This window comes from Antechinus flavipes, chromosome 2 (genome assembly GCF_016432865.1).
Source record: "Antechinus flavipes isolate AdamAnt ecotype Samford, QLD, Australia chromosome 2, AdamAnt_v2, whole genome shotgun sequence".
Taxonomy (NCBI): Eukaryota; Metazoa; Chordata; class Mammalia; order Dasyuromorphia; family Dasyuridae; genus Antechinus; species Antechinus flavipes.
The window spans coordinates 20,433,306-20,458,223 of record NC_067399.1 but is presented as its reverse complement, the minus strand read 5'-3'; the positions used below and the strand labels follow the sequence as shown (position 1 = coordinate 20,458,223).

Below are 24,918 nucleotides of genomic sequence, written 5' to 3'. Positions count from 1 at the left end.
CCGAAGTAGAGAAATTGGCAAAATCATGGGATTCTGGTATATCTCAGAGTTGCAATGGTAGATTGAAGTTGTGAGAGAAAAGAGGGAGATATTCATGGGGGTCATTGGCTCTCCAGGCATCTTAGAGGAAGTCCCAAGAAAAAAATGGGCTCTTACACCAATTTCCCTTTTCGGCTTCTGTTTATCTGCAAATGTAGCGTAGTATAATAAACAATTATTTCCAGTAAATTGAGTTTTGCATTAAAATATTAGAGATAAAAGTGTCAGGTTAAATAGAAAATTCAACCTCGGTCTAAATAGTAGGAATTTTTCCTCACTGATGGCTCAGAAGCCTTGCAATTGAATTTAAAATTTGTTTATTAGATAAATTGCTTAAATATGAAGAGAAGAGAATCACTTGAACTTTATGGGTCATCGTATATATGTTTATCTATATCTATATAGATGCTTACACACACATACACATACACACATATGTCACATAGGTTAAAATAAGATAGCTAGTGAATTAATGTAACAAGATATTCTATTTCTTTTTGCTAGATTATTTTTTTCTTCTTTATTCAGTTGTCTCCATCTCAAGCAGAAATACACAGCTTTTTTTTTATTCCTAGCTGGGTTAGGGTGATTCATCTTGATTCTTTCTTCCTAGCCCCATTGTTTCTGTGTTAGCCAGAAACTCTGAAGTTTGATTTTTATCGAATAGGCAAACTAGGCCATTTTTTACTTCATTTTTTTACCTAGTCTCAAATCACTGAATAGATGTTGTCTCAGACAAACTGAGACCTGGGAAATACAGCTTAGAAATACAAAGCTCTCCCATCTGGGATCATCTTCAATCATCCTGACCTGTCTTGCCACTGGACTCAGATGGCTATGAAGGAGAAAGTGAGTCTGGTAATAGAGGGAAGGGGATAGAAGTTGGCTGTTTTCCATCATTTCTTCTATCTTATTCTTTGTTAAGAACAAGAAAACAACCTATAACCACAGTAAGAAGTTGTAAGTACATTTTAGTATAAAAAAAACAAAACAAAGGAAAGAAGCATTTTATAGTGCCTACTATGTACCAGGCACTGTGCTAAATGCTTTAAAAATAGTCTCATTTGATTCTGACAACAACCTTGAGAAGTAGTAGTCACAAAAACAGTAAAACTTATCTGCAATATACCCACGTTGGCTCAAGGGAAGGGAACAGAGTGTCCCCCATCACTGAGACAACACATACTATTTTCACTAGTGTCTCATGGGGTCCAGATCTCAAGCTCTTGTTGGAGGTCAGATTTGGGACCCTGAAAGAAGTTTTGCAGACTCATTCAATTTCATTGTACTTTGAGGATCTGGATCAGTTAAAGATGGTCCGTGAAAAGATCAGGAAGTTACAAATCATTCACAGTCATTGAAAAAACACCTACTATGTGCTCAGAATACTCCTAGGCACTAGGGATACACAGACAAAAATATACATTTTATATCTGAATTATTTTATTAATTCTTTCTTATTTTACTTACAGAAAACAGTTATTTTAACCACCTGGATAATAGTACAGAGAACATTAATTTTTTTTTTAAAGACAAAGCAGAATATTGACTTGTTTTTAGTAACTTAGTGCTGTCTTTGGTGACTTATTCCAGAACCGGGGTATGTTTATAAATGATTAACAACCTAACTCTTGAAAAACATTTAAGTTTAATCTCTATTAGTAATATTTTATAAATCCTAGATAATCAACAAAACAATAATTCAAGTCCTGATTTAGAGCTATTGTTGATTTCCAAGTTGGAAATGCTCACACTGAAAATTTAACAATCAGTTCTTCACTCTCCTGCTCAGGATCTTTTCTATCCAAACACCATTTAAAAATGTAAATGAGATCTTAGCAAAGACTTGTATTTATATAGCATTTAATGGTTTGCAAAGTATTTGTCTATATCTAATCTATTTATTTATATGTGTATGTATTTGTATAAAATCTCTTGTCATTTGTGTATATATATATATACATATATACACACACACACACATCTATCATCCATCTATCCATCATCTATCTATCTATCTATCTATCTATCTACCTATCTATCTATCTATCTCTATTATATAACACTACCCTTCCTATGCTTTCTAACTTCTCCTTTTTCAGTAGAGTTCTGGTTGTTATGAACATTTCAGTCTAATTGACTGATCTTCAGTAGGAAATAAAACTAGCCAAGCTTTGTGTCACAAAAAGGAGACAAATTGCCTTGATGGGGGTATTTCAGAGCTAAGGGGACCTGGCATCCTATGATTTCCAGATCAATGTGTAGGAATCTTGGGATCTGTTCTTCTTAGAGTAACAGAACCAGTAGTAAGTAAGTACTAAGTAGTAGTAGTAAGTCCCTCTCCTCAATTTTGTTCCTCAATTTGTGAAGGATGAGGAGAGAAACCTGAAGTTGTGGGGACATCATGTGGCACAAGTGACCAGACCATTATTTAGTCTTCTAGGTTCCTTTAGGAGAACTTGAAATTGGAAAAGAAAATGGCGCTCATAAACTCCATTGTATGCCCGGGTGGTGGACCAGTGTTTGCCGTTTGCCCCCCTGCTCTGAGTTAGGGGTCAGCGGCGTTTTAGGAGTCGGATGTTTATATGTTTTGGCACATCCCAGATGACTCACAGCTCCACTTACAGATAAACTGGCAGGAAAATATGCAAAGGAAATTATTCCACGATTTTTGTGTGTTTGCCCAAAAATGGACACAGTTGTTATTGGTGTTGTCACTGCTTGGTTTCCCAATGGCCCAGAACCTGCAAAGAGAAGAGATCTTGAAATGAGAGGGATAAATCCTTCAAATTCCCAGTGGGTCACCAGGGAATGATAAAAAAAATCCCTCTCCTTGGAGTGAAGCAGTCTCAGGGAGGCCTGGCCTCCAATGTTGCCGCAGCTTGGGGTCTCAATAGTGCCCTCCTATCCAGCCCACAGCCAGAGCCTGGAAAGACTGGGGCACAGGAGGTGAGCTCCGGGACACAGTGTCTAATCCCTTCTGGAGACTACCTAGAGGATTGTTCCATCTACCATCCTACGTCTGCTGTTCCTGGGGTGTCTCTCTCTCTCTGTCTCTGTCTCTCTGTCTCTCCCCCCCCTCTATCTCTTTCTCTCTCTGTCTCTCTCTCTTGCTCGCTCTCTCTTTCTCTCTCTTGCTTGCTCTCTCTCTCTGTCTCTCTGTCTCTGTCTCTGTCTCTCTCTCTGTCTCTCTGTCTCTGTCTCTGTCTCTGTCTCTGTCTCTGTCTCTCTCTCATTCTCACTCACACACACATACACATGAGTCTCTTTGGAGCAGAAAGGGGGAAGGGAGGAAACAGAGGGGAACTGGACTCACTCTTTGCTTTTCGCTTCATCGTATGGGGTCCCATCAGTCCACTGCCAGTCTGAATCATTTTGGTTGCTCAGTCCAATCCAGTAGTAGGTACCATTGGCTTTTTTATATAGAAAATTCTATAAAGTGAAAAGAGTATTTTTAAGGGTTAATTGTATATATTTTTGTGGATGGAAGTGTGCACTCATGTATGGATTGTGCACTATTACGTGTGTTCCAGTGTCTGTGTGTACATGTGTATGTGTTTGTAGGCGTGTGTGTTCCTCAAGCATGATCACGTCACTCCTCTGACCAAACACATTCTAGAACCAGATACAAATTTCTCTACCTGACCCCTGTTTCTGATCTACCCTTCCAGAATAACCATTTAGTCAATAGGGCAGAGGATAGCACACTAGACCTGAAGCCAGGAAAACTTGAGTTCAAATCCAGACTCCATTACTAGCTCTGTGATCTTGGGCAAGTCAGTTCATCCCTGTCTGCCTCGGTTTCCTCAACTGCAAAATGGGGATAATAAAGCATTAAAAGTCATGAGGATTTTTAGAGCACTTAACACAGCGCATGTCGTAGGAACCATATAAGCAGTAGTTGTGTTATTCACCAACCTTAAGGTCCAATCAAATCGACCTTTCTGTCTTTCCTTGCAGATGACACATTCCCCATCTCCTGTCTTGTACCGGCTGTCCCTCGTGGATGGAACGCACTCCCTCGCCCTCCCCGCCCCTTCGAATCCCTAGTTTCCTCCTCAGTTCAGCTCAGATACCATTAGGTTTTTCCTCCCTTCTCAGGTGTTTGGGTTCTCCCACCCCACCCCACCCTGAAAGCCAGCCTGGATTTATTTTGTAAATATTTATATTTATCTTGCACAAGTAGCTGCTGTTCAGTCTCTAAAGAGCTAGTGTCATACCCAGCCACTCCTGCCTTTTCCACATACTGACTGTGGGACTTTGGGCAATAATAATGACATAAACATAGCACCTACTATGTGCCAGCCACTATGCCAAGTACTTTACAATTATTTTCTCTTCAATCTGGGAGGAAGTTATTATTATTATTATTCCTACTTTATGGATGAGGAAACTGAGAAAAAAGGTAAGTGACTTGCCCAGGATCATACTTAGAGTCTATGTCTCTCTGTGTGTTTTCAATAAGCCTGTGAGACTATGTCTGGGTCCCTTGTAGCCTGGCAGAAAGGTGGCGTGAGCTGCCCGCGGACGCCCAACTCGCTGACCTCTCCGCCTCCCCCTTCCAGGGCCACCACTGACCTGCTCTTCCTCCGAGGTCACCGAGGCCAGGTGGGAGCCCCTTGACACACAGTACTGCTCAGCAGCATCCCAGGGCAGTTTGCCACAGGAGAAGTAGTAGAGATTTCCGCCATGAACAATGTCCCGCTCTGAGATTCTCTGAATAAGGATCTCTTGGGGAGAAAGAGAAGCAAGAATGAGGAGAGAGAAAGGCCGCAGCTGAGCAGGGTCCGGCTCTGCCTCTCAGAGGGCAGGGTACAAGCCACTGAGCCAAGCTTGGTCACTGCCAGTCGGAGTCAGACTATCGCTGTCGGAGCACAAGTCTCTTGGGGCCCGGGGAATCTCGGGGGGCTTTTGTTGGGTTAGGGATGAAGTACTTTTCACTTCCTCCATTTTTCTGAAGTGGCTGTAAAGTGAGGAAGCTGGCAGGGGAAGAAGAGGCGGTCTGCATCTCAGATACATTTCCAAGTGAGACACAAGCTTGAGGGAGAAAGGGTCTGGGCAGGAGCTTGGAAGCCAGTGCAGAGGGTGTGGGGGAGGGGAGGGGACTCACGGTTTTGCAGTTGTAGAGCTGCGTTGGAGACCTTGGCCCTCTCGAGTTGGTCATTTTTTCCTTGAAGATCTAGAATCCCGGGGGCAAGGCATTAGGGAGATGGAAGCCCACAGAGGGGGTTAGTCATAACTCAGTAAGCAGCGAAGGCCCTGGAGCAGAGATTTGGGAACCGACTGCCATCCTAGACCTTGCAGCTGGAAAGGATGAACTTTCTACTTGGGTCCTAAGAAGGATCTGAAGCCATCTAGATCTTTGACTAGAATGGCGGATCGAGTCCGGTTCCTGAGTTCTTAAGAGTCACAAACAGTCTTCAAGAGACAAATTGAGGGGAAGAAGGAGCTCAGGAATGGAGCCACCAAGAAATGGTGTCAGAGGGATAAGTATGAAAGCAAGGAAAAAATAAGGTTCAGCTGGGGCCCAGCAGGGAGACATCAAGGAGGCCCACTGAGGCGTCTTGGGGCAGAAAACTGGGGATGAAGCTGCTTGTTGTGCTGACTATTGCAAGGACTAAGGAAAGCGTCCAGAAAAGCTCTGTTCTTCTACCAACTTCCCCTCTCAGTGTCTGGAATACGCTCCACTCATTTCTTTACATCTACGATTTTGGCAACTTCAACTTTTCCTCAGTGATAGAGGCCGGTCATTAATTAGACTTAAGCATTCATTTAAATTAAGGCTGAGACACTATTAGTTATTTTCAAACTGGAAGCTCTGAGCTATTGTGATTATATTCCTAACTTTTAATTTAATTTAAACTCCATGAAGCATCAGAAGAAGGGTCTCATTACATTATCTCTAGATTTTTAGAAGGAGGGAGAGAGAGAGGAGAGAAGGGAGAGAGAGAGGGGGGAGGAGAGACAAAGAAGAGAAAGGAAGGAGATAGAGACAGTGATGGGGAGAGAGGGAGGAAAGAGAGAAAAGTAGAGTCAGAGAGAGGGAAAAACAGAGAGACAAAGAATGAGAGAGAGACAGAAAGAGAGAGATGGAGACAGAAACACAGAGAAACAGAGAGAACAGCGAGATAAAAAATGAGAGAGAGAGAGAAACAGAGAGAGACGGAGACAGAAACACACACACACAGATCTAGAAACAGAGACACAGAGAAACAAAGAGAAAGAGAGCAAGAACAAGAGAGAGTGAGACAGAGAAACAGAGAGAGAGAGAGAGAGAGAGAGAGAGAGAGAGAGAGAGAGAGAGAGAGACAGAGAGAGAGAGAGAGACACACAGAGAGAGAGAGAGACAGAGAGAGAGAGAGAAGGAGAAAAGGAAGCAGAAAGGCAGAGAAGAAGAGAGATAGAGAGAAAGAGAAGACAGAGGCAAAAACAGAAACAAAGGCAAAGAGAAGGAGGAAAGGAGACAGACATAGAGCCATAAAGAGAAAGAGAGAGGGAGGAGGAAGAGACGGAGGCAGAGAAACAGAAGCAGAGAGACAGAGACAGAGGCAGAGAATTGTTGTAACGGTTGGCTGATTAAAAACGGAGAAACAAAGCAGTAGAAAGGAGAGGGCATAATGATTATCAGCCTACCAAATTATGCCTATCGAATTAAGACCTGTAACCCTCAGCTTTATATTCTATTGGGAGGAACTCTCCATAAAGGGATAAGGGAGACAACATGGTGCTGAAGAAAGATGGAAAGATCTGCTCTCCAGACTAGGATCACTGCTGTCCTATGAGACCCTGGACTGTTGGTCAGTTTCCTGGTCCTATTCTGCCAAACCGACCTTCTCGTCATTCCTCTCATGTGACTTTGCATCTCCCGTCTCAGAGCCTTTCTAGGGTTCATCTCCCACTCCTGGCACATGTTCTCTCCTCTTAGAATCCTTTCATTGTTGTTCAGTCATATTCCAGCTGTGTCTGACTCTTCATGGCTCCTTTTGGTTTTTGTTTTTGGCAAAAATAGTGGAGAGGTTTGCCATTTTTTTCCTCTGGCTCATTTTACAGATGAGGTAACTGAGGCAAACCGGGTGAAGTGACTCTCCCAGGGTCACATAGCTCGGCAGAGTCTGAAGCTGTATTTGAACTCAATTCCTCTTGACTCCAGGCTGGTGCTCTGTGCACTATGGTGCCATCCAGTTGCCCACAGTCTTTCAAGGCTCAACTCAAAGTCATATCCTACAGGAGCTCTTTCCTGACTCTTCCCCCCATACTTGGGGCTTCCCTCCACACCCACAACCCCAAATTACTTTGTGTGTTTGGTTTACATTAAGGAGTATTTGTGGTTTATACTGACAAAATATCAGCTCCTTGAGGGCAAGGATTCTCAATTTTTAATTTTGCCTGACATACAATAGGGGTTTAATAAGTGATTGCTCTATTAGAATTCCAGGTGCCTTTGACTTTTTTAATCTATAAGAAGGAGCAGAAGGGGTGTCTGTGGAGCCCGGATGATTCTCCACTCCCATGTCAGTCTAGACTCTGCTCCCTCCCACCATTTTCTCTGGTGTTTTGCCCCCTATTGATGAAAGAAGTGTGGGACATGCTGGTAAGATGAGAACTTACAGAGAATAACCACAACTTTAAGAGCAGCAGCCAAGGCAAGAACCAAGAGTGACAGGACAGTTTGGGTGATCCTTAGCTTCCTGAAGCCTGGACAAGGGAGAGAGAGAAAAGGGGTATTAGCAGGGCCTGGGGGCCATGACTTCCAAGGACAGAATCCACCCAGAATTTTCACTACTTCCATATCTTGACTATAAGATCAGAATGTTAGGTCTGGAAGGGACAAACTAATCTGATCCCACCCTCATTTGACTGATGTGAAGAATCCTGCCCAAAGTCAAAGAAATAATAAGGAACCTAGGTGAGGTTTGGATAGTAAATGTCCCAAGTGAGGTTTGGACCCAGGTCCCTTGAATCCAAATACAAAGTTCTTTCCACTAACTCACAATATTTTATCTATCCAGATAACATACTTAACAGTGCTGGGCAAAACTTAAATGCAAAATAAATGGAACTGCTATCGTTATATTTTGTTTCCTCTTTATATTTGTATCTGATTCATGCATGAGATGACACAGTTACCTGCTAGCCTTCAGTCTTTCTCTGTTCTTCCTCTTCTCAAAAAAGTCAGTGGCTCTCTCTGTTACCTTGTACAGCCTATCACCATTCATCATTCTCAAGTCTTATCCCCAATTACCCCCCACCTCCGCTCCCTCAGTAATTATGCTCCAGCTAACCTGGACCATTCTTTGTAACCGGCCCAACTCCCTGCCTGAGTAAATATGTTCCATCTACCATCCTATGTCTGCTGTTCCTGGGGTGTCTCTCTCTCTCTCTCTCCTGGCTCAGTGTCTTTTGTTGTGTTCTCCTTATCCCTGAAACCAGCGCTCTTTTCATTTCTCATTGAAATCCTAGCCATCCTCGAGAAGCCAACTCAACCTCCCTTCTCCTGGAAGCCTCCTCGGATCTCCCCTGTTGCTGACAGCCATTTTTGCCCCTGCAATCCCATGACCCTTCATGGTGCACCTCTAGGATGCTTTGGTCCTGGATCATGGTATATTAGAGCTTCTCATAATTGGTGTCTGATCCCTCACTAGTGTCCAAACTCTAAAAGTACAAGGGCCGTGTCTTACCATGACTTTTAGATCTCCAAACTGCCTAGCTCCCTGTTCTGTACACAAGAAGTGCCTTCATTCACTCAGCAAATCTTTTAATACAGTATTTCTTGTCGTCAGAGCACATTAATAATCACCTTCAGTGTGCAGGGCTCCATGCCAGAGCCCGGGGGAAGAAGGACATTTAGAGAAGACCTAATTCTCATCTTTAAAAAGTGGGATAATACCCAAACACAGACAACTGTATAGCATTAGCGTCATTGAAAAGTGTCTCACCTCTAAATATTTGTTGAATAGAATTGAGACTACTATAATGACTGTCTCATTTGTTTCCCTGATATGACATGAAGATCTAATGTCAATTTTTTGAGAAAGCTAATCAACCTGCTCAGGAAAACACAAGTATCCCATGACAGGACAGAGACAGAGACACAAAGAGACAGACAGAAAGACAGAGTACTGGGTACTGTAGAGACAGAGAAGCAGGGAGATGATATAATGACATAGTGAAAGAATTTTGATTCTGGAGTTAGGGGTCTTGGGTTCAAAACCCACCTTGGGTGCCTGACTAATTGTGCGATCTTATTTAAGTCACTTCACCTCTGTGTCTCACTTTCCTCATCTGTAAAAGTATGGAATTTTATCTGGAAACTGTAAATGTATGGACCCAATGGCTTCTGAGATCCTTTCCAGTTTCAGATCTTGATCCTAAATACAAGGCAGTGTTGCTCTCAAGGAGTATGGGAGAGAAGAAATACTCATGTAACATCATACAAGACTCTGGAGGTTACTATGTTAACATGCTGGTCCCAGCTTGAAGCATAGTGGGAACTAAGAGATGGGGAAGACTTGCCCTCTACTGGAGAAGTCAGATATTCATCAGTGAGAGAGTGAGCGTACTGGATCTGACTGATGGAGTGGTTGGAGTGGCTAGAACCAGAAAAGGAACCTATGTTCTAAGAATGATGAGAAAAATCCTTCTTTGGCCAGGGAAGGTTCCTGATGAGGGCCAGTGGCGGCTAAGTTGGAGCCACGAATTGTAGGACCCAGAAAGCTTGCCTAGAAAGTTTCAGTTCTATTCTGTAGGAAGAAATTAGCCAGAGTCTGTAGAGGAGGGAAGAGGTAGCTTGGTGTGAGGTGTTAAAATGATCTGGGGTCTGCTTGTGTCCATCCTTCCCTGACTGCTCCAAGATTTCCCCCACTCTGGGCCAACTCCAGGATTTCAGAAATGGGGAAACGATGAACATCCAGAGTTCCAGAGCTGGGGTGTGGGAGGGGCTTGGATGTCATCATTCTCTTTGTGTACAGTTAAAGAAACCGAGTCTCTAAAGAGCTAAATGATTCCTTCTGTATTATGTGCTTCTATCTTATGTTTACTGCTAAATAAATTTAGTCAAACTCTCTCCTGCCTTCCTCTAACTGCACTACAATGATAGAGGTACCTTGCAGGAGGAAAACGTGGACAGATCTAATTAAATAAATGAGTGTGTGCTTATTGACCGAGTTTTTTGCTTCTATCTGTGTTGTCATGACAATAATATCTTAATATCCAAATAAAGGCTCAACAGATTGCAGCAGTCTATTTCTGGAAAAGGAAAGGGTCAACTGTGAAACATTTTGGTCATGAGTCTCCCAGGATGGAGCAATCATGCAGAAGATATATGTGGCAAACTGCTACACCAGCCATCAGGGCCAGTAAAGGGAAAGACCCAAACCATGGACCTTACTTCAAACATATATAAGGGGCAAGGAGGATTTTGGTGGGGCCTAAAAAGGATGTGTGATGGTGGAAGTGAAAGGGCTGGAGAAACAGATGTTTACTTTCCAGGTTGTCAGGAAAAATGAAGTGTTCCTTGAAAGAATATAAAAAGCGCTTCAAGGAAAAACCTTAGGAAAAAAAGGAGGTGAGAAGGCCCAAAGAAATTCTCACTTATGCCATGAGATGGGAGGGTGAAGAAATGACATGCTGGGAAGGAAGGGAAGAAGAAATAATTCTGATCTTCTGGAACGGATAGATTTAAGGCTTTTTCTGGAGAGGGGGAATTGGGCTATCTCTGGAGAAAGCAGCTTCTTTGTGGCTGTGATAGTTTAGCAGGGGGTCCTCAAACTACAGTCCATGGGCCAGATGTGGCAACTGAGGATGATTATCCCCCTCACCCAGTGCTACGAAATTTCTTTATTTAAAGGCCTACAAAACAACCTGAACTATCTCAAGGACTATTGCTATAGTCTGGCCTTCCAACAGTCTGAGGGACAGTGAACTGGCATTCTATTTAAAAATTTTGAGGACCCCTGGAGTGATGATGATTTCAAGTGAATGGACATTTAGTAAGGATCAACAGGAAAAGACATGAAGCAGGCAGTTAATATTTCCATTCTAAGGGATATATTTTTTCCTCACATAAACAAAAGAGATTCTTTTCTTTTCATAACAAGTATCTGGGTCATAATGGAGAACTTTGAGAGACTTGTCAAATTTCATAATTACTATATACTTCCAGTGTTTTGTGTAGGGACAAATAAATTCATGATCCCACCAGAAAAAAACATTGAAAATATTGTTAAGAATATGAAATTCTAAAAAAAAAGAAAGAAAGAAAGAAAAAAAGAAAAAAGAAAAGAAAGGAAAAAAAAGAACATGAAATTCTAGGGAAAATACTGAGGCTTCCTCTTCTGTTTAAATAAGATAATGCCATGCTGAATATCAGAAGCCTTTGAGGCAGAAGATCTCAAGACATTTCTCTTCCATCAAAATAAATGCCTATTTTCAGGAGCCAAACTTTGCCCTAAAAGTCTGATTTTTAAGTAAAATCTTTGGTTTAGGGAATTTATGATCGTCAGGCTATTTAAAAATTCATGAAGAAGGTCGGATTCTGGTGGTGTTTGTTTTTAAAATTATTCCTATAAATAGTCAGATTATGAGCATGATGCTGTAAATCATCGATCCATAAAGCTGGCCGTGAGATTTTGTTTATTTTCATGAGAGTTTCAATGCTGTGATTTGGCAGAAAGAGAAAGTGCCTCGTATTGTCGCTACCTCTTCAGTCCTGTAATTTTTACTTTTGGATTCTCTAGATAACCCCGATTGCTCGCATTTAGAGAGTAGTTGAAGATGGGCAAAGCGCTTTACAAGTATCACATTTGATTCTCATACCAGTTCTGGGAGGCAAGGGATTTATTACTCTTATTTTGCAGATAATAAAACAGAGGCAAAAAGAGATCTAATGATTTTCCCAGAAGCCAGATTTGAATTCAGGTCTTCCTAGCTCCAGGATCAGCACTGCCTTAGATTATGATGACAATGTGGGAATCAAGTCGAAGTAAACATATATCAAGTGCTTGTCAGGCAAAGTGCTAAGTTCTGAGGCTACAAAAATGTGTCAATCAATGCCTGTCCTCAAGGAGCTCACAGTCTCATAGGGAAGATAATGCAAACAACTACATATAGCAGGATATATTACAAATATATAATCACAGATGGAACGTACTAACATAAGGAAGATCAGGAAAGTTTTCCTATAGAACATGGGATATCAGCTGAGGTTTGAAGGTAGCCAGGAGTGGAGAGAATGAGAAAGAACATTTCAGGCATGGATTATAAAAAAACTATAAAATAGGACACATGGGCAGGTGGCCCAGTGTTTTAATAGAGCACTGGGTCTGGAGTCAGGAAGACTCACCTTCCTGAGTTCAAATGTAGCCTCAGACACTCACTAGCTTTGTGAGCCTAGACGAGTGACTTTACCCTGATTGCCTCAGTTTCCCCATATGTAAATTGAGCTGCAGAAGGAAATGGCCAACCACTCCAGTATCTTTGCTAAGAAAACCCAAATGGGGTTACAAGGATTCTAGAAAACTGAAGATATGTTAGGAGGCTCTTATGTGAGCAACAACAACAACAAGGCTCATATCATTGGATCACAAGATACATGGAGAAGACTAAGGTGTGAGAACATTGAAAAATATAGGAAGGAGCCAGATTACAAAGGGCAAACATCTTTGGAAAATAAATCTCAAGCATCTCTGGAAAAATCTAATTTTGCATTTCAGAAAAAATGTAAATAGTTTTTTTTTCCCTCACTTATCACAAGGAATGAATCCTAAGTTGAATCTACTTAAAAACCAGAAATGTTGATTAATTCTAAGTATACCTTCCTATCCATCAAAGTGACTAGATAATGCTATACTTGGCTTTAAAAGAGTGAATTAAGTGCACTGGAAAATGTGAGTTTTTATGATGAGAATGAAACAGTCATTTTCAACTCTGTGTCTTTTTAAAAATTTCATTTAGTATTTTATTTTTCTTAAGTTACTTGTAAAAACAATTTTTAGCATTTGTTTTTAAAAGTTTTGAGTTCCAATTTTTCTCCCTTTCTCCCTCCTCACACCTCTTTCTCCACTGAGAAGGCAAACAATTCCCACTTCTGGGTGTGAAGCCAAGATGGCAGAGTGACGCTAGGAAGCTGCTCGAGCTCTCCCAGTTTTCCTCAAAAACCATACGAAACCGAGCCTTTGAACAGTCTGGCAGAATGAAACCTCTCTCCAGCTCAAGATAGACTGGAAAAACTTCAAGAAAGGTCAGTCTCATCGGGGTGAAAAGGGTGCTGAGCCAAGCTCAGACAGACTCTGGGAAAGCTGGTGAGAGGGTCTTGATCACAGAAAATCAGCAGCTAAGACCCTCAGTCTTGGTTTGGTACAGGAGCACATCAATGGGGAAGCCTCAGTTCCAGCTCAGAAGGCAAATTCTGGGAAACCAGGCTGCTTCCTGAAAAGAGCAGTCAAAGCTAGCCTCCGAGCCAAGGCTCAGAACTGTACAGGAAGCTTGGAATAACTCTCCCTTTGCTCCAGGAGCAGAGCTCAACCACAAAAGTAAAAAACAAGGAAATACCAAAAGAAAAGGAAAGAAAATGAGCAAGAGATAGAAAAGAAACTCGACCATAGAGAGCTACGATGGTGATTGGGAAGACCAATTTAGACAAGAACAAAATGTCCACAGAGAAAATCTCAAAGAGTGATATGAATTTGTCTCAAGCCCAAAGAGGCTTCTTGGAAATGCTCATAAAATCTTTAAAATACGAATAAGAGACACAGAAGAAAAAATGAGAAAGGAAATGAGAAGTATGCACGAAAGAGTCAACAGCTTGGAAAAGGAAAAGATACAATTGTCTGAAGAAAATAAATCCTTAAAAAGTAGAATTAACCAAAAGGAAAAAGAGATGCAAAAGCTAACTGAAGGAAATCACATATTAAAAGCTAGAACAGGACAAATGGAAACTAATAACTCTGTGAGACAGCAAGAATCAGTCAAACTAAAAAAAAAATGGAAGAAAATATGAATTCTCCTTGGGAAAATAGCTGACCTGGAAAATAGATCCAAAAGAAACAATTTAAAGATTATTAGCCTACCTGAAGGCCAAGACAAAAAAAAGAGCCTGGATAGCATTCTACAAGAGCTCATTAAAGAAAACTGCCCCAATATTCTAGAAACAGAGAAGGCAAACAATTTAATATATAGGTTATACATATATACTCATGCAAAACATATTTACATATTAGTCATGTTGTGAAAGAAAAAGTAGACCAAAACAAAAAATGTCAAGAAAAATAAAGTAAAAAAATATGCTTCAGTTTGTATTTGGAAACCATCAATTCTTTGTCTAAAGATGGATAATATTCTTCAACATAAGTCCGTCAGAGTTATGTTGGATCATTGTATTACTGAGATTAGCTAAGTCATTCATAGTTGATCATCTTACAATATTGCTGTTACTTTATGCACAGTGTGTTTCCCTTTGCATCAGCTCATGTCTTTCCAGGTTTTTCTGAGAGCATCCTGCTTGTTATTTTATATATCACAATAATATTCCATCACAACAACATAGCACAATTTGTTCAGCCATTCTCCAATTGATGGGCACTCCTCAATTTCCAATGCTTTGTCACCAGAAAGGAGCTGCTGTAATTATTTTTTAATATAAAGATTCTTTTCCTTTTTAAAAAATTTCTTTTTGGATACAGATCTAATATTGGTATTGCTAGGTCAAAGGATATGTATGGTTTTATAGATCTTAAGGCATAGTTCCAAAATGCTTTAAAGAATGATTGAATTAGTTCACAACTCCATCAACAATGCATTAAATGTGAAGGTGAACCCTGTCTTTTCTATTTCCATAGTAAGTTTTTATGTTAGATTCTTTCTCCTTTTCAGCTCATTTTTTAAATAAAAGCTTAATAGCGTAAGCACCTCTGATCCTAGGGTGGTGGAAGGGGATTGTGTCTCTGGGGTTAATTTGTCTCTCTTCTCTGACCTGGAACTCCCAAACCAAGAACTCTACACTCCTGCAAATGCCTGCAGTTGGCAACATCCCTGTCCCACAGTGTCTTCATTCCCATAATGTATGCTGGTTCCTTCTTGCCCAGTGTTGAGTATAGCATAACTGGACCTGATTCTGAATCAACCGAATTTCCCTCAGTCCTCCCAGACTTGAGATCCTGGACTCCTCATAGTGTTTGAGAGGTGAAAGCTGCTATTCACCTTCAGAGGAGGATATTGAAGTAAAAAAAAAAAGCTTAAATAGATACCTGCCCATAAAAGAATTTATAGAAGACTTTAAAAATCAAATGAGAAAGACTGAGGAAAAACAACAACAAAAAAAAATCCAAAAAAAAAATAAAATGAAAAGAAAGTCAGACAACTAGAAAAAGAAGATACAGAGTCTTAAAGAGGAAAATAATTCTTTGAAAATTAGAATTGGGCAAGAGGAAGCCAATGAAGGTATGAGAGACTAAGAAATAATAAAACAAAATTTAAAGAATGAAAAACTAGAAGATAATGTGAAACATCTTATAAGAAAAACAACAGATCTGAAGAACAGATCAAAAAAAGAAAACAAGAATAAATGGGCTAAGCAGAATGAATACAGAGAGGCTCAGAGAGACTTACATGAACTGATGCTAAGTGAAATGAGCAGAACCAGGAGATCATTATACACTTCAACAACGATACTGTATGAGGATGTATTCTGATGGAAGTGGATTTCTTTGACAAAGAGACCTAATTCTATTTCAATTGATAAATGATGGACAGAAGCAGCTACACCCAAAGAAAGAACACTGGGAAACGAATGTAAACTATTTGCATTTTTGTTTTTTTTCCCGGGTTATTTTTACCTTCTGAATCCAATTCTCCCTGTGCAACAAGAGAACTATTCGGTTCTGCAAACATATATTGTATCTAGGATATACTGCAACATATTTAACATATATAGGACTATTTGCCATATAGGGGAGGGGATGGAGGGAGGGAGGGGAAAAATCGGAACAGAAGCAAGTGCAAGGGATAATGTTATAAAAAAAATTACCCTGGCATGGGTTCTGTCAATAAAAAGTTATAATTTAAAAAAAAAAAGAATAAATGGGCTACCTGAAAGCTTTGACCAAAAAAAGAATCTTGACACAATAATACAAGAAATAATCAAAGAAAATTATTTTGAAATGATAGAATGAGAGGGGAAAGTAGAAATAGAAAAAAATCCACTGATCATCATCTCAAAGATATCTTAAAAGGAAAACACATAGAAACGCTATTGCTAAATTTCAAAATTTAAAATTTTGATTAAAGAGATTAAAGAGAAAATTTTACAAGAAAAAAAAATTCAAATGTGCTGGAGCTACAATTAGAATTGTACAGAATTTATCATCAGTTACAATAAAAGACTACATGTTTTTGAATATTATTATCATTAAAAGAACTAGTCCCTGCTACCAAAAATCTATCCAGCAAAATTAAACATAATATTGAATGAAAAAAAAAAAAGAAAATGCAAGGATTTTCAGGGTTTTGTCTCAACAAATCTGAATTCAATGGAAAATTTAGCATATAAAAGCCAACATCAGAGATTAATTTCAAGGGACTCAACAAGAACAAACTGTTTATGTTTTATATGTGGAAATGTAAACCATATGTCTAAAATTGACATCAGTAATTGGATTGCTCTAAAGAAAGATTGAAACAGAGCTGAGTATAATCTGATTCTAAAAAGCAAAACTGACTAGGAAAAGGCAAAAATAGTAATTATGCTACATGAATGAGATGCAGAGGAAGAAACAACATAGAGGCTGTAGATGGGGCAGGAGGCTTGGTCGTTCTGAAAACCTATTCACATAAGAAATGAGCTAAAGGTGGATTATAGTAGGGTGTGTAGATTTATGGCAGTGGGACAACATCTATAGCTTAATGGGAATAGGATAAAGAGGGAGGGGTAAAGGGAGATATAAGGGAGGGGGGAGGTTAATTAATCCTTGCCTTGACAAGTTGCAGAGTAGAACTAAAGTAGTAATAAGAATTAGTAATAGATTTTATTAAGGGAAAAAAGTAGAGCTAGTTATCATTATCTCAAATAAAGTCAAATTTAAATATTCAATCAAAAGAGAAATTGCTATATCACTCATGTTAACTATGTATATCTGTGTATGCATATTTGTGTTATGCATACATAAATACATGTGTATATGTATGTGTGCACATGTAGATGTATGTTTGTGTGGATATAGATATATGTATTTTTACATGTATTCAGGGTGTGTATGTGTGTATGTGTGTGTGTATGCTTGATTGTAGCTTGCTTCAGGGAGATGGGAAGAATGAAAGTGGAAAAAAAGAATAAACTAAAAAGGATACAGCAGAGAATAAAAGAATATCATCCAAGGAAGTAAAAAGAAAATGGAAGGTCATGAATATAATGTCTTCTGTTATTATATATGGTCTCTTGAAATGGAAATGTATTGTAACATTTTAAAACCCTCCTATTGTTCTGCTGGACACATGACAATGTGTTGTCTTGTTTTTTTCTTTTTCTATTTTTTATTATTATTTTATATTTAGTTTTAAATTTAAAATGGGAAAAAATGCTTGAAAGTCCTTTATTTTGTTGAATATTAATTTTTCCTCTAAAGGAAATACAATACAATACAAAAAGGGCTGCTACAAACATTTTTGTACATGGGGGTCCTTTTCCCCTTTTGTATAATTTCTTTGGGATACAGGCCCAATTGAGACACTTTTGGATTACACAGTTTGATAACCCCTTAGGCAGACTTCCAAATTGTTCTCTAGAATGGATGAATCAGTTCACAACTCCATCAATAATGCATTAATATCCCGTTTTCACTTCAACATTTATCATTATCTTTTCCTGTCATCCTAGTCAATGTGATTAGTGTGAAGTGGTACTTCAGAGTTGTTTTAATTTGAATTTTAAAATCAATTTCAGTTTTTTAAGGTCTTATTTTCTTTAGTATTTGTGTGTGTGTGTGTGTGTGTGTGTTTTACCAATTGTTGATTCTTTTTTTATCACTCATTTTTCTTCCAAATTTTTCTTCTGTTTCTCTTATTTGATTTTAAAAATCTTTATGAAATTCTTTGAAGACCTAAGGTCAATTCATATTTTTTCTTGGAAGCTTTGGATGTTGGAGCTTTGACTTTGTTATCTTCTTCTGTATTGTGTGTGTGTGTTTTGATACTCCTTTTCACCATAGTAACTTTTTATGATAAGAATATTTTTCTGTTGTTTGCTTATTTTTCTAATTTGCTTCTTTTAATTCTTTGTTAAAGTGGGGCCCTGCTTCCAAGGTAGAAGATACATTGTCCTAAGTTTCATTGTTTTTCTCAAAAATATTTCTAGGGAACTGTGAGTTTTAAGTTCCCCAAAGTAGTGTAATCTAAGGAGATGTGTGTTTATTCCTCTCCTGACCTGTGTGCTAGTCTGTGAGTGATCACAAGGAATTTTTTCTTGAAACTGTGATGAGAATTCCTGTTTCACTATAACTTCAATGTCTTGTGTGATAGTGCTCCTTTTGGCCCTGAGACTGACACTCAAATCTGCAACCCAGATCTAGTATGAACAAAGCAATAGAGTCCTGCCTCCCTGCTAACAAAGAGACCTCTATAATCTCTTTCTGACCAGTTATTCAACCCCCTTTTTCTTTGACTGGAAGCAGCAGCTGCTGCTCTTGATTTAGTGACTCCCAGCATCTGCTCCCTCCTGGTTTGCTGGGGTCAAGGCTGTGTTGACATGACCTGGCTTGAGCTGGACTCCGCTCTCACACTAGTGCGACAAACCTTTCCTGCTAACCTTCTAAGTTGTCTTTGGCTAGAAAAGGTTTCACTCCATCTTTTTGTGGGTTCGATTGCTCCAGGAATTATTTTCTAGAATTTTTAAAGCTGTTTGGGGGAGAGCTAAGGTGAGTAGCTGCCTTTTCTCTGCCATCTTGGCTCTACCTCCAGTCTTGTGTATCTTAATTAGTCTCATACAATTGTTCTGTGGTACCAAATGGTTCAGTCTTTAGGCGTTGTTTTAGAATGTGCTCTCATACTGTATGCTCATTTGAAATTGTCTTAGCTAAGCATGGTGCATGTATTACTTTAAATAAAATGTTAACATGAAAGAGAAAATGAAAAGCTTTTGACAAAAGCTTAGAGGAAGCAGAGATAATGGAAGGAGGATCACTTCCCCATAATTCAGACATTTTAGAAAGGATGAATTATAACACAGGAAGAAAAAAGGTAGATGAATTAATTAGAAAGCAAACTCTAAGAAGAGGGCCATCAATAACATGCTCTGTTTTCAGATGTCTAAAAATAAATCTGGGGAAATAATAAGAGATAGTTCGTTGAATATTTGAAAGTGCAAAGCATCTTATCTCTCATTTATTCTGTACAATCACCCTGTAACATAGGTACTACCATTATCCCAATTTTATAGATGAGAAAATTGAGGTTCAGAGAGATGAAGTGATTTTTTCCAGGGCTGTACAACAAATAAGTGCCTAAGAAATAATTTGGATTCAGATTTTCTTGCTCCCCAAACTGATGTTCTATCCATTCTACCCCCTAGCTATTTCAAAAGGAGTACAAAACATCCTGGTAGAAGAAGGAAATTTTGATTTCCTAAATATCTATGAGGCTTGATAGGATGATTTTTGTAACTTAGATTATGTCTCTGGAGAAACAAAATAGGTATATGGTCTGATTATACATTATTATCTTGTGAGAAAATATGCCCTTTTGAGGAAATACAGTTACTCAGGGCAAGAAGTACGATAAAGGAAAAGCATTTGGATAAAAAGCAAGGAAGGGAGAAAGAGATGGATTGAAGGAGAAATGAAATAAAGAACTGGGGAAACATGACATATCTAGCATAAACACATGATATTCTAGTGACTGGGGACTTCTAGCATCCTAATGTTTGCTGGTGCTCTGACGCTACCAAAAGCAAAGCAGCTGGTAGATGTATGACTTCCCTAAATGATAATTTCATGCTCAAAAAGTTGGAGGAAGTGACATGGGGAACTGCTATTATGGGCCTGATCCTGACCAAATGATGGAACATTACTGAAATAGAAATACAGGAACCTTGAGGGCAAGGGATTGTAACATCACAGAGAGAGGAACAGGAGAGGAGAGGTCAGCCAGTTTGGAGGGGGCAGCCCTCAGTGTTCAGGGAAAGGACAGAAGTCGAGACTTCTCTTCAGTGACACAGCTTGCAAGAATTAGAACCAGGACTCCTCCCCCACCCTGCCCCTCTCACCCCATCCTGGGATTTTTGCCTCCACTGCTAGGGATCTTGCCAGCTCAGAAGGCTTCCTTTCTGACACAGAACAAAAACAAGGGTCCCAGTATAGCTGAGAAGTCACTAAACCCAGCCCTCTCATTGTGTGGGTGAGGAAGTTAAGGCCCAGGGTCACACAATGTGTCAGTGGGTGAAAGTCAAACCCAGATTGTTCTGACTACCCATCCAACCCATTATCCACTAGACCAAACAGCCTCGAGGCTCATTCCCATGAGCCTCATCCTTAGGACTGTTCTTTTTTTTTGGGGGGGGGATGGAGTTTTCTTGGTCTGGGCTACAGTAGTGGGTCTGTGGTCATATATTTAACATGCCCTCTTTTTTCCCTTCCCCTTTAAGGGGTACATGCATGGTACAATCATTAGAAACTAGCCTTAAAACTACAAAAAATTTGGATTCAGGCCCTACCTCTAGGTGACCTTGGACAACTCATTTAGTCTCCCACTGATTAAGGTCAGAGGGATCAAATGCATGCCCAAGGGGTCCACAATACTCTCCCAAATGGAGCCAAAATGGATTAAAACATAATTGGGGAATATTCAACAAAATAAAAAAAAGGGAACATAATGTTAATATGTGTGCTTTCTATGTAAAAATGCAGCCTCTGGGGATCCCCATGATCTGGTCTGGTGATCCTGGAGTTTGATATCACTTCTCTAGGCAACTTTCTAATTCTGAACTACAGACGAAGGACCAATTTTCATTTCTAGACTTTCTGTATCCAGGAGTTGCCGATACCATTGAAACGTCAGGTCTAGTGTCCATCACTATCCTTTCCTCTCTACGCAGTGGATTCCTACCTGACCACTGAGACTAACTCCTCTGCAGTCTCAACCTCTCAGGCTGACCCTCACAAACCCTCTTGCTCTTGATTAGTAAGTCTGGACCTCACTCTAGGATCTTTCCCTTTTTCTTTGCATTAAAGAGTCTAATTTGCCTGTTAGAGACAACTCTTTAATGAATCAGCTCCAAGAAAGTCACTTTCCTTTTCTGGGCCTCAGTTCCTTAAAATGTTCCTGGAGTAAATGTCTCTAATCCCTAGCTTCGTTGTTTCTTGAAGAAGGAATTTTCCTTCTCTGAGCTTCATCCGTCAACTAAAAATGTCTGATTTTCAATCCCACTAGTTTATTTCAGAGCTCAGCTTAAGTGTCACCTCTTACCCAGCTGCCCACGGGTGCTGGGATCTTCACTCGAAAGTATTTTGTACTTTATTTATATATATCTAGGTGGCTCCTCATCTAGATATACTTCTCTTAAATATTATTCAGATTGGGAAGTCAGAAGGTGCCTAGTTTCTACCTCAAGCTATTAAGAATAATTCTGAGAAGTTGGTTTTTTTTCTTAATACTTTTGTTCACAAGCCCCCATCCAGTATGCTTCCTTTTGGTTGCCAGCCAGTCACATTTAATTAGCTTTTAAAAGAGGTATTACTAAGGTGTCCTAGTAAGAACGATTGGCATAAAAACACTCTCCACCCACATACAACTTTTCTGGGGGAAGTTGGCTCAAACATAGATGGCTAAAAGGCAACTCATAGCTCTTCCTCATTAGGGGTTCTTTTGTCCTTATTGTACCCTCATGAATCCTCCTGGGATGATGCTCTATGTTAGGTTGTGAGCAACTGTGCCTTTGCACAATCCTTAGCTAAACTTCTTTCTTCTTACTTCCAGAAAATGCCTTTTCTTGATATGGCTACTTTGTCCTTTCTCAGATCTGGGATGGTCTCTATGGTGACATGGTCAGTGTAAAGGTTGTGGTGGAGAATGTGACATTCCCTTTGGGATCACTTCCTCTGCCCCACTCCCTTGATGCTCTCTGGCTCACAATCAGGCACAGGAATTCTTCCCCTGCAAGAAAGGGACAAGAAGGACGTCTTCCTTGTAGAACTCCTTTATCTCTTATACATAGATCCAGATGTGGGTCTAATTTTTTCAAGCAATCTGAATACAATTCCCTTTTAGTACCATCTAATTACATGTAGTGACTCAGAGCACTTTACTTCTCCCAGGTTGATTAAGAACTGATTCTTAGCAACTTTGATTGATAGATCCAGTCCAAAAATCTGGGCTCCCTGAATCCACATTAGTTCTGCTTATTTGAATATTATTTCCATTCATGCAACATATAAGGTTCTTGATTTCAGGACCTGTTTCATTTTTCTTTTGACTCCTCTGATTTAACACAGATAAATATCGCCCATTGATGGATTAATCTAGTCAGAGTCATAGAATCACAGAAGGTATCCATCTAGTTCATATCCAAAAGGTATCACCACTAAAACACACATAAAAACTGGCCATTCATCTCAGCATGAAAAATGCCATAGAGGGAGGACCCTCAATGGTTCTCCCAGCTGCCCACTCTGGAATAACCATCATCATTAAGAGGAGATTTTTTTTTCCTGACATCAGATTTGAATTGGATTTTTTGAAACTCACATCTATTGGTCCTGGTTGTGTAGCTTGGGATCAAACAATACAAATATCATCCCTTAAACAGAAGGATTTTAAAAAAATCTTTTAAAGACTTGAACCCAGATATCATTCACCCCTCCAGTCTTCTATCAGCTAAAAATCCCTAATCCTCATATGAAATAGACTCAACGCCCTTCAGTATCCTGGCTGCCTTCCTTGGAATAATCTCCCACTTCTTAATTTTCTTCTTAAATTTTGGAGTCCAGAACTTGAAACTTATATCAATTATATAATCAATTATAATCAATTCCCAATGTAGTCTGGCAAGGACCAAAAAGGACAATCCATGTTATAGATAGAAGGAATCCCAGAAACAGGATGTCAGAGTGAGAAAGATCCTTAGAGACCCTCGGGTTCATTACCCACTCATTCCTTCCCTGTTTTATAAATAAAGAAACTGAGACCCAAAGATCACTCAGCTCGTAAATAGTAGAGCTGGACCCAACATCAAGTAGATTGCTCTAGGCTCATCTTCTCTGGTTACAGGGGGACTGTCTTGTCTACTTTACCAGAATTTGAGGGCACAGGCTAGACTTCAGCTTTCCTTTTTTTCCTCAAGAGGCAAACTTAACCCCCCCCCAAAAAAAAGACAATCCTAATGATGAGGCTTGTGGGAATGAGCCTCGAGGCTGTTTGATCTAGTGAATAATGGGTTGGGTTGGTAGTCAGAACAATCTGGGTTTGAATTTCACCCACTGACACGTTGGGTGACCCTGGGTCCTAACTTCCTCACCCATTCTGAGAGGGCTGGTTTAGTGACTTCTCAGAAAGATCTAACCATCTGGATCTGGTTTTCCAGAGAACTGTCCTTTTCTCCACCCATCCCAGGGATCCCCCACGCCTCACCCCTTTCAGTCTGAGGTGCCATGTTACTCTGGGTCTTGTTTTCTGAGATTCTCCTTCTGTCTCTCTTGTCTTTTTAGGAGCAGCCCGGTCTGTAGGAGACCTTCCTGACTCTGGGTCTTGGTTGGAAGAGCAGAACCTTTGCCCTCATCAGAGAAATAGAAGAGGAAGTGATAGATTTGGACATCTGCCTCCCTTATTTCCTTCCCATTGTTCCTCTAGAAACTTTATAAATACGGGGTGGGTAGATCCAGACACAGGGTATTTTTGCCCCCCTCCCCATCTTTCCCTGAGTCAGAAGGTTTTCTGATCTATCATAACTGAGAAACCGCAATGGTCTGGAGCCAGTGAGAGCAGCTTGGTGGGCAACATGGACAGCATGGAAAGAACTTGGAGTCAGAGCTTTGTTATGTGTGTGCTGTGTGACCAGGAATGAGTCATTTGCACTCTGAACTTCAGTTTTATCATTTCTAAATGGAAATAATATCATAGCACTCTACTGACCCGAAGGGAGTCCCATGGAATGCCATAGAAAAGTGACATTATTATTATTATTAATAATCATTCTCAAAGGTCAAATGACCATCTGATTCTTAAATGGAAAAATTTCTATCCTTTAGTTCTATCTTGTACTTCAGTTAATACATTCTGATGTTGTATTGATGTTTTCTTTGCTGATTCACCCCATTTGGCTTCTTTTGAACTTATAGTCCATTTAAATCCCCAGATTTTTTCACAAAGACTATCATCGTGTGACTATCATCTTGCAATTTTGCTAGTAGTGTTTTATTTATTCCAAGAACAAAACTTTTTCTTTTACCTGCTGACATTATTTGGGGATCCTGCCTCAGGTACCACAACACAATGGAAAGACTAGTTTTTTTTTTAATTTTAAGTTAGAGACTTCTAGCACAAGGTGAATTCTTTGAAGGCAGAGACAATTTTTGACTTTATTTGTGTCCCCAACATTTAGCACAACATCTGGCACATAGTAGGTGTTTGATAAATGCTTGTTGGTAGAATCCATGTTCAAATCACCATTCCACCATCTCCTACTTGTGTCCCATTTAGCAAATCTTATCTTTCTGTGTCTTAAATTCTTTTTCTGAAAAATGAGATTAGACCACATGACTTTCAATTCCCTTCCCTGATCTGAATCTATGATACTAAGAAATCATCTACTCTGAACTGAAAGCTGTATGGTTTAGGAGAAAAAGCAATGGGATGAAAAAGGAGGAAGAAAGGGAAGAAACAAGTATTTATTGAGCATCTACT

The 24,918-nt window shown here is 39.7% G+C and overlaps 1 protein-coding gene across 1 annotated transcript; it reads right to left on the bottom strand.

The window, feature by feature from the left end:
- Positions 1 to 1,460: 1,460 nt before the first annotated feature.
- Positions 1,461 to 23,777, bottom strand: LOC127547370 (C-type lectin domain family 4 member K-like). Its single transcript, XM_051974252.1, has 6 exons — positions 23,647 to 23,777; positions 7,648 to 7,734; positions 5,150 to 5,218; positions 4,618 to 4,769; positions 3,356 to 3,471; positions 1,461 to 2,783 (listed from the first exon to the last, which is right to left on the bottom strand). Exons 1-6 carry the CDS (start codon positions 23,666 to 23,668, stop codon positions 2,621 to 2,623), a joined length of 609 nt encoding a protein of 202 aa, XP_051830212.1. The 5' UTR covers positions 23,669 to 23,777; the 3' UTR covers positions 1,461 to 2,620.
- Positions 23,778 to 24,918: the final 1,141 nt, after the last annotated feature.

Bases quoted from the DNA above. Each gene is read 5' to 3' on its own strand.
- LOC127547370 (XM_051974252.1), bottom strand. From the start codon at position 23,668: ATGGCACCTCAGACTGAAAGGG. The intron at 3,472-4,617 runs GTCAGTGGTGGC...TTCACTTTATAG, and splicing joins TGACCTCGGAGGAAGAGCAG to AATTTTCTATATAAAAAAGC. The intron at 2,784-3,355 runs GTGAGTCCAGTT...TTCTCTTTGCAG, and splicing joins GATGAAGCGAAAAGCAAAGA to GTTCTGGGCCATTGGGAAAC.